Genomic DNA, 12,657 nt, shown 5'->3' on the forward strand with positions numbered 1-12,657 from the left:
AGCTGCCTCCAAGGAGGTCTTTCATTCTATTGGTTGGTGTGAATTCACCTCCGGCTGATTTAATGGCAGGCTGGGCCTCAACCTCTCATTTAAAAATTTTTTTATTCACCTTTATGCGCACTGGTGCTTTGCCTGCTTTTATGTCTATGTGAGAGTGTCAGATCTTGAAGTACAGACAGCTGTGAGCTGCCATGTGGATGCTGGCATCTGACCCCAGGTCCTCTGGAAGAGCAGCCAGTGCCCTTAACCACCATCTTTCCAGCCCCTCAACCTCTCACTTTTAGGTTTTGGTTTCACACTGAAAGTTGATATAGTCAGAGTGGTATCCTGGGGACACGTGGAAGCCTCATACCCACTGACGGAGGGAGGAGGGAGGAAGGGACAACAGGGTTCACGTGACTTACACTCACACTTGAGGTTCTTAAAGTGAGGCTCTTTTCTTTCTTTTTTTTTTTTTTTTTTTTTTTGGTTTTTCGAGACAAGGTCTCTCTGTGTAGCCTTGGCTGTCCTGGACTCACTTTGTAGACCAAGTTGGCCTCGAACTCACAGAGATCCACCTGCCTCTGCCTCCCGAGTGCTGGGATTAAAGGCATGCGCCACCATGCCCGGCGTCTTTTCTTTTTCTATTTACTTTTTTATTCATAAAAACATATGGAACGCTTGAAGAATTTGCGTGGCATCCTTGTGCAGGGGCCAGGCTCATAATCTCTGCATTGTTCCAATTTTAGTATACCTGCTGCTGAAGCAAGCAAGCGAGCGAGCACTCAAAGAGACATTTTCACTCCGCCTCCTTTTGGGGTCAGTATTCACAAAGACATGCTGGGTCAGCCACAGAGGAGCGTTCTGCGACACCGAACACAGCAGGTTGGCTCTGATCCACACAGGTCCATACCTCGGGGCTCTTCTCTTACGCTTACAGGAAGACACCTATAAGGTAGCCTCGACTGCTCATCATGGTGTGTGGCATGAAGGCAGAGTGACAAGAGGGAAAGAGTCAGAGGACACTATAGAAGTGGGGGCGACCCTGTGGGAGAGGCTACCCAACCCCAGGATGAGTGCTTGCTTGACCTATAGAGGTGCCCCTCTGACTTGCAATTCCCCAGATCAAGTCATGTTTCTGAAGGAAATCAAGTGTTTCCTGAGGTCCAGATGTCTAATCCAGACGGGTTAAGTCAGGTCTGCAACAAATGGTGTGGGTTGGGGTGTCGGAAGAGGCCATGGTGACTGATGAGTTGCTTAATTTAACTAACAGCTGGGCGGTTGCACACACTTGCTATGAAGTGAGTCTGGGTATTTCTCCAGTTTGATTCATTGACCGGCTATGTTCTCCAAGGTCCATTTAAAAGCTGTTCCTGCCTAGCAGCTAGGAATTACACAGTGCCAAGACACTTAGCTCTGCCAGTTGTGCGCATGAACACAGATTGGGCTCCCCCCCCCCGCCCCCCCGCCCCCCGCAAGATGTCAGCACACAGTTTCACAAATGACCCACACCCAAGCCGCTGCTAGGTATGATGAAACTATGTTTTTACAGAAGTGGGACAAAGGGCAAGCAAGAGGTCAGGGGAAGTGCGCAGCTGCCAGGGAATCGGGAGCCGGAGTAGTCCTCGGCGGTCCAGCGAGACAGAACCTTAGCCCTCTGCCACCGAAGTTCGCAGCCCAGCTGCACACAAGTTGCCTCCGCTAGTTTGAGACTGCAGTTCCCAGAGTGCTATGGTTCGTCAGTTCGTGACGCCTTCAACTCCCAGGAAGCTCTGCGCTCTGCTACCGCAGTTCCCAGCGTGCTCCGCATACTTGGTTAGGCCCCGCCCCTTCTTGGCCTCGGACTACAAATGGACTCTTCGGAGACGCCAGGGCCAGTCAGTTGCTCCGCAGCCGCGCAGCCTCCGTGTCGCCGAGCTAGTTGTTCTTTGCGCCGGCTACGGAGGCCGGCAAGGGGCGGTGGCGGAGGCCGTTGCTTAGGGTTCAGAGGCGGGGCCGCAGGTTCCAGGCGCTGCGAGCCGGAGGGCCAGGAGTGGGCCGCGACGAGGTGCGGGCCTAGGCCATGGGCGACCGTGGAGGGGCGGGCAGCTCTCGGCGTCGGAGGACCGGCTCGCGGGTTTCCGTCCAGGCTGGCGGCGGGCCCATGGCAGCCGAAGAGGAGGTGCGAGACGCGGCTGTGGGCCCCGACTTGGGCGCCCGGGGTGACGCGCCGGCTCCGGCTTCGACTCCAGCTTCAGCCCACACGCCGGACAAAGACGGGCACACCAGCGTGGGCGACGGCCACTGGGAGCTGAGGTAGCGGAGTGCCCGAACCCTTTACGTCTGATCTCCCCAGCAACACACCCAGTTGTTAAAAGTTGCCCACAGCTTTGCGAGTTCCCAGTCTGGGAGCCTCCTTGGTCTACACTGGGACACTGGCTTTGGGGAGAGGGTCACTTGCCAAGGTCACCCAGGTGGGCTCGAGTAGCCGACCAGCAAGCAACCCCTTTTCCAGATTGCTTAGGGAAGTACACCTTGAGGCAAGTCGCTTGAGGTCCTTTCTGAGGGCCAGGTAGCAGGAAATGTAAGCCCTGGGGGTTGGAGATGAATTGGGCTTTTTTCTTTGGAAGGAGGTAGATGTTTTCCGGGGAGGGTTACGATGAAGCGGTACCGTGCTGGAGGCTCCTGAGGGCACAAGCCTGTTTGGAGGGGAGGGGAATGGGCATTTGCCCAGGGCAGGGGACAATACAGGAAGCTTTCTTGTACTGACGGAGTGGCGGTGGCAGCATGGCTTATTCACCCCTCTTCCAGTAAGTAGGAGAGCCCGAAGCCCTGCTTATGCTACCAGACTGACTGCAGCCTTATAGGGACCAGGGCTGACTACTGAGTGAGACTTTCATCCCTTGGTTGGAGTCCAGGAGAGAGGTTTGGTATGAACACACCCATGGGAGAGGCCTTGCCTAGCTGAATGTCTGACTGGAAGCAATGGAGAAGTGCATCATGTTCCTGGGCAGCATTGACTGCGTCCTCCAGGCAGGCCCTGAGACTCTTTTTGGTGTTCATCATGGGACCCTTTAGTAGCTCTGCATTAAGATGTAGCTGAGGGGCTAGGAGGAAGTAGATAACTGGGCTGGTGAAGTTTTCTTCTAGTGGGCACTGTGGGGAAGGGGCCCCTGGGCTGCCCTTGGCTGTTCACAGTTCACCTGGGAGATAAGATAACTTCGTTGTGAGGCAGGCATGGCACATTGTGGACAAAGGTCGGGTAAGGGGGGCATGGAGGCAGAGTGGGGGAGGAGGCTGGCCCTCCTAAGAGGGATGGTGGTTTTCTGTAATTCAAAGCTGGTCTTGAGAGAGATTGGCTTCCTGCTTTCCATATGAAAAGATGCAAGATGCGCTCACCTCTCTCTCTCTCCTTCTCCCCTGCCCCCCCACCCCCGTGTGTGTGTGTGTGTGTGTGTGTGTGTGTGTGTGTGTGTGTCTGTGTCTGTGTCTGTGTCTGTATCTGTCTGTCTGTCTGTCTTTCTCCTCTAACAAACAAGCATGGTTTCTCTGTGCACCCCTGGTTGTCCTGGAACTAGCTCTGTATACCAAGCTGGCCCCAAACAGAGATTAAAGGTGTCCATGACCAGCACCATCTGAAAAGACACTAAGGTTCCTAGAGTTCCTGTATGCTGACTCCCCTCATTGCCCTGCCCTTTAGTAGGAGTCAGGAATTTATCTAGTATGACCTCTAGGTGAGTGGGGATAGCATCTTTTTATATGGGGTCATCGTTGTTGTAGACAAGTTAATATTTAGGGATAGGCAAGAAAGAACAATCACATCTTTGGATGACCGCTGAACTTATTCTGTGTCCTCTGGTGTGAGGCTTGTGCAAAGCTAGGAAAGGTGTGTGTGTGTGTAGGGTCCCAGCTGTGCCCCTCCCTGCCCCCCATAGATGGTAGATTGCAGAGATGGGGATGGAGCATATATTCCCTCTGTGGGCCTCATTCCAATTTGGGAAGGCCACAGCGCTTGAAGCCTCCTGGTTGAGGTACTAGATCCATTCTTCCTGTTGGTGGGCCAGGCTCTGACTGCCCTCCTGGAGTTGGCATGCAACTCAGCCCATTGCCACCCTTCTCTTGCCAACTCCCCACTCCCTCTGTTGTTGCTTTTGGCAGGCCAACTTTCAGTTCACTCTTCCTCTTAACTCCTTGAGCTTCTGTATCCTCCTCTCCCCAGGACTTCCTGCTCACTTTATGCTGGGTTATTAAGCCGGTTCTGGATGTCTGTCTTACCCTGTGGCAAGATGAGACTATAAGTTCTGTCTCCTGATCATTTTTTCAGGTTGCACACATTCATGGGCACCCAATGCAAGACCTTATGGTGGTGGGCTTTTCTCAGGGTATTTGTCCCTTAATGTCTTTTGTACATCTCTAGCAGGGTCTGGGAATTATGAGGATCTTGCTTCCATCTTGTATCCCAGAGCTTGGCCCAGAGGGCAGCACAGAAGAAGTGCCAGATGTCAGCAGGAAGAGAAGCTGGCATTCTGTTCCCTTCTCTTTCTATATGGGTTCCAGATTAAGCCCATCCTTGGGGGTTGGTCCTTTGGGTGTGGTACAGACCTTTGCATGTGTTTGGGGGGATTGTCGAGTTGAAGGAGAGGCAAGAGAGGATGCCACCTCTTTCTTGCTCTATGTGTGGTTTAGCTGGGTAGGCCTGGGTGATATTGGAAGGAAGGCCAGCTATCCTGTGTCTTTTTGGTCTCAGGGAGTGAGTGTAGGACAGCTGGAAGGCACAGGACATAGGCAGGCTTTTTACTAGGTGAGAGGGTGGCAAAAGCAGCTGTGATTGGGGCTAGCAAGTGCCTCTTTTCCCTGTTGGCCATTTCTGCAGCCTGCCCTTCAGCCCACTTGCTTCTGGTCACAGTGGCAAGCCTGGCCCTTTGCAGGCATTGGTGAATGGGCACTTTCTCCCTTGGGACAGATGTCCTTGATTTATGAAGGGAAGGAGTAGCATGGGTAAAAGCAGGGCAGTGGGAATGCTGCTTTTAAGATGCAGAATAGGGGGGCTGGAGAGATGGCTCAGAGGTTAAGAGCCCTGGCTGCTCTTCCAGAGGGGCCTGAGTTCAATTGCCAGCAACCACATGGTGGCTCATAATCATCTATAATGAGATCTGGTGCCCTCTTCTGGCATACAGGATGCTTAATGGGAGAGCCACAGAGAGACCTGAGAAGGAACTTGAAAAGAAGCTCTCCCCCCCGCCCCCCCAGAAACAGGGTCTCTCTGTGTAGCCTTGAGTGTCTTGGACTCACTTTGTAGACCAGGCTGGCTTCGAACTCACAGCGATCTGCCAGCCTCTGCCTCCCAAGTGATGGGATTAAAAGCATGTGCCACCACTGCCTGGCGAAAAGAAGCTCTCAAGACATTGTCTTTTGGGCCAGAGAGATGGCTCAGGACCAAAGGTCCTGAGTTCAATTCTCAGCAACCACATGGTGGCTCACAAGCATCTATAAAGAGATCTAGTGCCCTCTTCTGGCCTGCTGGCTCACATGCAGGCAGAATACTATAAAATAAATAAATCTTTAAAAAAAAAAAAGAAAAAAAATGACATTGTCTTTTAAACCAGGCAAGGCGCCCCATATGGTGGCACATGCTTACAATACCAGCACTTGGGCGGTTAGGGCAGGAAGATCATCAAGGTCAGCCTGGCATACATAGATCATATCTCCTAAAAAAACAAAACAAAACAAAGACTGTCTGCTTGCTGCCAGCTCTGGAAAGCAGGAGTCATTCTCCACTTCTCTCTTCATTCTGGAGATGGTAAAAAAAAAAAAAAAAAAAAAAAGCAGCATGGTCCCTTTGGCTACCCAAAAGGGAGAGAGGTCAGCCTTGTGAAACAGTTTTGGTTACGTGCAGGCAGTAGTTGGTAGTTTTGGGGCCAGGAGGTTTTAGGATATTTGTGTACTTCACTTTGGGGAAGGGAGCCTGGTGGGGAAGTCTGGTACACAGATGTAGAGATGCCTTCCTGTTTGTCTCATGATATTACCTCTTAAAGACATCCACATCAAGCCAATGAAACCAGTTTGGTGGGGGAGTTGTACCAAAGTAAGGGCAGCAATCAAGGAGGCAGGTGCAGATTTGGGGAGGAAAGGTTCAGGTAGAGACAGATCACTGTCTGTCATATGGCTTCTGTCACATGGGCCCAGTGTGTAGATGCTGGAAGCCTAGTCCTGAGGAAATGGACAATCTGGAGAGGAGTTGGGCTGGAGCTAGGGTGGAACTGTCTGACTTTGGTGCTCTAGCATGGCAGAGACAATGAGAGGGGTGTGACTGACCAGGCAGTGGTGGCGCACACCTTTAATCCCAGCACTCGGGTGTCAGAGGCAGGTGGATCTCTGTGAGTTCTAGGCCAGCCTGGTGTACAGAGTGAGTGCCAGGAAAGCTATGGCTGCTCAGAGAAACCCTGACTCAAAAACAAACAAGCAAACAAAACCCAAACAAACAAAAAAGGGGGTGTGACTACCCTCCTATTAACCAGGAGCAAGTGTAGATGGGTCTAGGTGCCAAGTAGGTCTCAGTCTTATTTATTTATTTTGGTTTTTTGGGACAGGGTTTCACTGTATAGCCCTGGCTGTCCTGAAATTTGCTCTGTAGACCCAGGCTGGCCTCAAACTCAGAGATCCATCAGCCTACCTCTACTGGTTAGTGTACCCAAGTGCTGGGACTAAAGGCATGCACCACCATTGCCTGTATGTATTGCCTCTCAGCCTTCTTGATCCTCTTGATCCTTTTTCTGGGGAGGCCTGTCAGACTTCCAACCTTAACCAAAGCTAGGCTTTGCCTCTTGTTAGTGAGACAAGGTCAGCTCTAAAAGGGCATCTGTAGGATGGTTTTTATAGTAGCTTTCCTGGCCTGCTCCTCCTCAGATGCCCCAGGGTAGAGGTGTATGTGTGAGAGGGAAGGGGAGGTCCTGGCCTCTTTGCTTACAAAATCTAAGTCTTGCTCCATTCTCTGTGGCTTCCTGGTGGCATAGCAGCTGGAGGGCAAGGTGGAGCCACGGTTGGTGTGTACTAGGACTAGGGCTCTGGGTTGTTCTTGTTGTCTTTGCCAGTAGCGGTGTCTGGGCCTTAGTCATACATCCCTCCTCTGCCAGGCTTGGTATTATTATTCACAAGTAGTGCCTATACCACTGGGTGGGAGCTTGCATGGGAAGGAAGGAGCCTGCTTCTTCTGGGGGATTCCCTTCATCAGGCCTGAGAAGTCTTCTCATGGCCCCAGAACAAAGTCAGGGACACAGAACTTAACATGAGCATAGAGGGCCAAATCATCGCTCCTAAGAACTGTACATTAAGGGTGGGTACTTGGCCAGCAATTATATTGGGCCTTGTGTCTAAATGTAAGGAGATGCTTGCTGACTACAGTGGGGGCTCCTCCATGAGTGATTTAGTAGATGAGCTGGGCACATTGGACAATCTGCAGCAGTATTGGGTAAGTCCACAGATATCCAGGCGGGATTATCTTTGTGGCTCAAGAGCCAGGTGGCAGTGGGAGGTTTCTGGGGGGTGCTCAAGCCTGTCTAGCCTTTTCTGCCTGTGATAGACATTTTTTTGCTGTCTAGAGGGAAAGGCCTCTGGGTAGTTCTGAGACCGTTGCCTTCTGTAGCTATATAGTCACTGGAATGGCCTTGCCTAGGTCCTCTTCCTGTTTGCAGGTGGGTAATGAACTGTAGGCAGAAAAGACACCTGGGCAGGAGTGGGTCATGGTGGGCTTACCTCTGTCCTACTGCTGTTTGCTTACTGGGAAGGATCCTGTCTCCTTTTGCCAGGTGCCATCGTCTGCAAGAGTCTTATTTCAGCTCAGACAGTGGTTTCAGCAATTATCGTGGTATCCTGAATTGGTGTGTGGTGATGCTGGTGAGTAGAAATGTGGGAGCAGGCTCACTGAGGCCAGGTGAGAGAGAACCTTCAAGGGTGTCCTTGCCCTGGGCACAGGCTCTGCCCTTTGGAAGGCTATTGCTCCACGTGCTTGCTAGCACTAGGCTGCTTGTGGGGGAAACAGGGGTGATCCCTGCAGGGCTATACTGGCTTTCTCTTGGGTCCCAGGCTAGTTCCGTGGGTGGCTCAGCAGCAGTAGAGATGATAAGTATCTTGAATACTCTGGCTGTGCCTCAGTACCCTTGGCTGTGTAGGTGTGCTGTGGAAGAGCAGGGAGATGGAGCAGAGTATTGGTTGCTCTCCAGGCTGAGAGGCTGAGGAGGGGGCACTCTGGGTACCAGGCTTCCTTGGAAGGGTATGGAAAAAAAAATCTTGAGGATGTATGTTCTATGCCATGTAGATTCATGGACATAAAATGCCTGGCAGAACCAGCCACTGCTTTACAGGCCTTCTAGTCTAGTCCCTTTCCTTTGTCCTTGGGTATTGGTGGTTGGAGTGCTATGCCATATCCAAGCCTGCTGTTTCTAGGGGCTGGTTCCTGCTGGTGCTATGCATCCCCACCCCAGAAGCTGTTGGAGTCCAAGGCTCAAAGGGACAACCTGATGGGTGGGTCAGGGGCAAAGGGTTATCACCACCCAGCTTCTAACACTTGGATATGGTCTCATACCTATTGCTCTCATCCAGAAGTGTCTGCTTCTGCTTTAGGCATGGCTTCTTTGGCTATTAGTGTGAAAGGGACTCTACCCTATTGTGCCCTGAAAGGTTTCTGAGAGCTTCAGGTCTTGTGGTGTTATGAGGCTGATGAGTGAGAAGTGAGCAGTGGAGCCAGTGGGCCAAGGTCATCTTAGCCTGTGGGAGATGACACATCCTATTTATGGCCAAGGCTGGTCTATAAAGAAGCTTCTGGACAGGGAGGTGCTTGGCCAGTCCAGACAGCAGTCTCTTCCGTTAGAAGTTTCTGCACCCACCTGGCCTTTAATTTTTAATTTGTCTTCATATGTGCCTCTGTACCATGTGCATGCAGCACTCATCAGAGGCCAGAAGATATGCTGGAACTGGCGTTAACAGATAGCGTTATTCACCATTTCAGTGGTAGGAATTGAACCAAGTCCTCTGGAAGAACAGCCAGCGCTGTTAACTACTGGGCCATCTCTTCAGCTCCTCGCCTGGCCTTTGGCAGTGTTCTGGTCCTGGATCCTGGGCTCCAGCTACCTGCTGCGGGTGATCAGGGGGATGGTATGGAGCAGTGTGGTTTTAGGTACTAAGCAGGAGGATTGTGTCCCTGAACTTACTACCTCCATGGTGACTTCTTTGAGCATCCAGGCAAGGAACCTCACCAGCGTTCCTATGTCAGTATTATCCACTGCTTCTGTTTGGGTAGTTGGACAGTTGGTGGCACCAGGCCTGTGTCTGGTGCTTGTGAGGTGAATGAGGATGGAAGCCAAACACTGAGTCTCAGGCTAGAATCCAGGGGCTCAGTCCTTAGTTGAGCTACATTGGGGCCACATTCTTGGAGCTTTGTGTATTGCTAGAATATCTGACTCAGGTACAGAAAAACCCACCTTGCCCTTTTCCCCTTTGATGGGTTTTCTGCTGCCTGTCCTGTCTTCTGCTGCCTACTGTATGTAGCCTCTTGTCTCTCAACTAGACATTAAGGGACCAGCACCCTGGGCAAGGGTAGTGCCCCTCTCCCCCAAATTGACCTGGACTGTCAAGAGGGGCTGGTCTATTTATTGCTAACACTGCTATAGCTATTTTCCTTGCTAAGTTAACTGCTAGAGGTGCTGGGGTTGAATGAGCTGTGATGGCACCACCAGGGCTGCACCCTCCTGATTGTCTCTTACAGATCCTGAGTAATGCAAGGTTATTTTTAGAGAACCTCATCAAGTGAGTACCTTTTCCAATCCCCTCTCACTCTACCTCAGCCTGCTCACGCCCTGAGGCCCACCTCTACTCAGGCCCCCATTGCCTTGTTCCCCAGGTATGGCATCTTGGTGGATCCTATCCAGGTGGTGTCTCTGTTTCTGAAGGACCCCTACAGCTGGCCTGCCCCATGCCTGATTATTGGTGAGCTGTGCTCCAAGAAGGGCCATGGGTGGGGGAACAGGCTGACCAGGGCCTGAGCCTGTGATGCTTCTGTCCTCAGCATCCAACATCTTTGTTGTGGCTGGATTTCAAATTGAGAAGCGCCTGGCAGTGGTAAGTGGTGTCCATCCCCATCTTTACTCAAGTCACTGGCGGCTGGCTTGAGATAGGCTCTTCTTATGTGGGCAGAGGACCTGGTTCATATTCTCTCCCCCTTCAGGGTGCCCTGACAGAGCAGATGGGGCTGCTGCTACATGTGGTTAACCTGGCCACCATCATCTGCTTCCCAGCAGCTGTGGCTTTACTGGTTGAGTCCATCACTCCAGGTGTGCCTCCATCCCACCCCATGTTGAGCTGGCCCCAAGCTATTCATGTGATGTGGGTGGTCACGGCTGAGCCCACTTTTCCTGTGGTACATGGGCAGATATGGCTGAGCCACCTATCTTGCAGTGGGTTCCGTGTTTGCTCTGCTATCATACTCCATCATCTTCCTCAAGCTCTTTTCCTACCGGGATGTCAACCTGTGGTGCCGCCAGATCCAGCGAAGGATCAAGGCCAAAGCTGGTAAGAGGCCGTCAGGACTGGGAACTCGCCTATAGGATGTGGCCTGGGTTGCATGGCTCACTGTACTGTCTTGCTTTGCTAGCAGTTTCTACAGGGAAGAAGGTCAATGGGGCTGCTGCCCAGCAGACTGTGAGCTACCCAGACAACCTGAACTACCGAGGTAAGGAGCTGTGGAGTTGGGGCTGTGGAGGCAGGGCTATAATGTAAGTCAGGCTCAAGGCTATACAGTTCTAGCACCCACCTTCCCTTCTAGATCTCTACTACTTCATTTTTGCTCCTACTTTGTGTTATGAACTCAACTTTCCTCGATCCCCCCGAATACGAAAGCGCTTTCTGCTACGAAGGGTTCTTGAGATGGTGAGGTTTGGGCCTTGAGGGCTGGTATGGGCAGGGCTTGGGGCGTGCAATTGAAGGCTCAACTGGCTACTCTGTTCTTCCCCAGCTCTTTTTCACCCAGCTCCAAGTGGGGCTGATCCAACAAGTAAGTGGTGTGAGTGGGTATATGGAAGGGCGCAGTGTAGCTGAGGGAAACTGATGTGGTACTCTCCTTTGCAGTGGATGGTCCCTACTATTCAGAACTCCATGAAGCCCTTCAAGGTGAGGTTAGGTTCCCCCGTGGGAGGGGCACATAGGGTAGATGAAACAGCTAGCTGAAAGCCTATTTCCACAGGATATGGACTATTCGCGTATCATTGAGCGTCTCTTGAAGCTGGCCGTGAGTGTCAGAGGCTCCAGTGGGATGAATGTGAGGGATAGGTGGAGTGTGTAAGTATGCAACCTAGAGCCTTGTCTCCCATAGGTCCCCAACCATCTGATCTGGCTTATCTTCTTCTACTGGCTTTTCCACTCCTGTATGAATGCCGTGGCAGAGCTTATGCAGTTTGGAGACCGTGCATTCTACAGGGACTGGTGGTGAGTGGTGTGTCTCTAGGGATCTGGGTAGGTCATAGCATGTTCTGCTTATCCCATTGTTTCTTGACCCCAAGGAATGCTGAGTCTGTCACCTACTTTTGGCAGAATTGGAATATCCCCGTGCACAAGTGGTGCAGCAGGTAGGATGGTGTATGCACCTGTGGAATGTGGTTGTGGACCTGGGCCCTATGGCATTAGCCTCATCCTATGGCTTCCTTGCTCTGCAGACACTTCTATAAGCCTATGCTCCGACTGGGCAGCAACAGATGGATGGCCAGGACAGGGGTCTTTTTGGCCTCAGCCTTCTTCCATGAGGTCAGTGCTCTGTAGTCATCCCATTTCACCTCCAGGCAGGGCTATGGCCACCACCTCAAACACTGACTTCTCTTCTCCCCAAACTCCAGTACCTAGTCAGCGTCCCCCTGCGTATGTTCCGTCTCTGGGCATTCACAGCCATGATGGCTCAGGTGAGCTCCTTTGTGAAGCTTGTCTCCCTTAGCCTGAATGTGTGTCAAACCCCATCTCCTGTGGTCATTGTAGTCTCATGTGTTCTCAGGTCCCACTGGCCTGGTTTGTGGGCCGCTTCTTTCAAGGGAACTATGGCAATGCAGCTGTGTGGGTGACACTCATCATTGGGCAGCCAATGGCTGTGCTCATGTATGTCCACGACTACTACGTGCTCAACTATGATGCCCCCGTGGGGGCCTGAGCTCCCTAACCTGGGCCTGGAGTTCTGGAGGAGTTCCTGGCTATCTGCACACTCCTCCTAGTCTGGGAGGCCTCTCTGCCCCTATGGGGCCCACTCCTGCTCTTGGGGTGGCACCCAAGTCTAGCTGGTATGAGCCAGTGCTGGGAGTCTATGCTGTCCAGGGGCTGAGGGAATCAATAAAGTGCTGTCTAAAAACTTTCCTACTGGGGTTGTGGAAACTGCTGAGGATTGACCTCTACCATATGTGCTGTGCAACCACTGCTTTAGGGACTAAAATTCTCAGGCTACAGTTTAGGGATAAGGTGCTGGAAAGATCTGGGCCACAAGATTACAGGCTACTCTACAACCTCACAGAGTGTGTGGACAAAGCTGTACATACACTCCTTGCAGAAGAGGACATAGTAGGAAGCAGAAGCACACAGAAAAGGCCAGTTAGGTTTTTTGTTTTTTTGTTGAGACAGGGTTTCTCTGTGTAACCTTAGCTGTCCTAACTCACTTTGTAGACCAGGCCGGCC

At 51.9% G+C, this 12,657-nt stretch overlaps 1 protein-coding gene across 2 annotated transcripts; it reads left to right on the forward strand.

Moving 5' to 3' along the window:
* The first annotated feature begins 1,809 nt into the window (after window positions 1-1,809).
* On the forward strand, window positions 1,810-12,342 carry DGAT1 (diacylglycerol O-acyltransferase 1). 2 transcript variants are annotated; one of them, XM_084747868.1, is made up of 17 exons: window positions 1,810-2,274; window positions 7,764-7,851; window positions 9,719-9,759; window positions 9,854-9,939; window positions 10,019-10,071; window positions 10,178-10,283; window positions 10,408-10,521; window positions 10,607-10,681; window positions 10,775-10,878; window positions 10,964-11,002; window positions 11,077-11,118; window positions 11,192-11,236; window positions 11,321-11,433; window positions 11,508-11,573; window positions 11,661-11,748; window positions 11,838-11,900; window positions 11,990-12,342. In XM_084747868.1, exons 1-17 carry the CDS (start codon window positions 2,042-2,044, stop codon window positions 12,140-12,142), a joined length of 1,509 nt encoding a protein of 502 aa, XP_084603994.1. In that variant the 5' UTR covers window positions 1,810-2,041; the 3' UTR covers window positions 12,143-12,342. The 2 variants fall into 2 exon arrangements, with proteins under 2 accessions (XP_084603994.1, XP_084603993.1); XM_084747867.1 differs by having other exon boundaries at window positions 1,811-2,274; window positions 10,604-10,681.
* Window positions 12,343-12,657: the final 315 nt, after the last annotated feature.

Source organism: Acomys minous (genome assembly GCF_964271855.1).
Source record: "Acomys minous genome assembly, chromosome: 12".
Lineage (NCBI taxonomy): Eukaryota > Metazoa > Chordata > Mammalia > Rodentia > Muridae > Acomys > Acomys minous.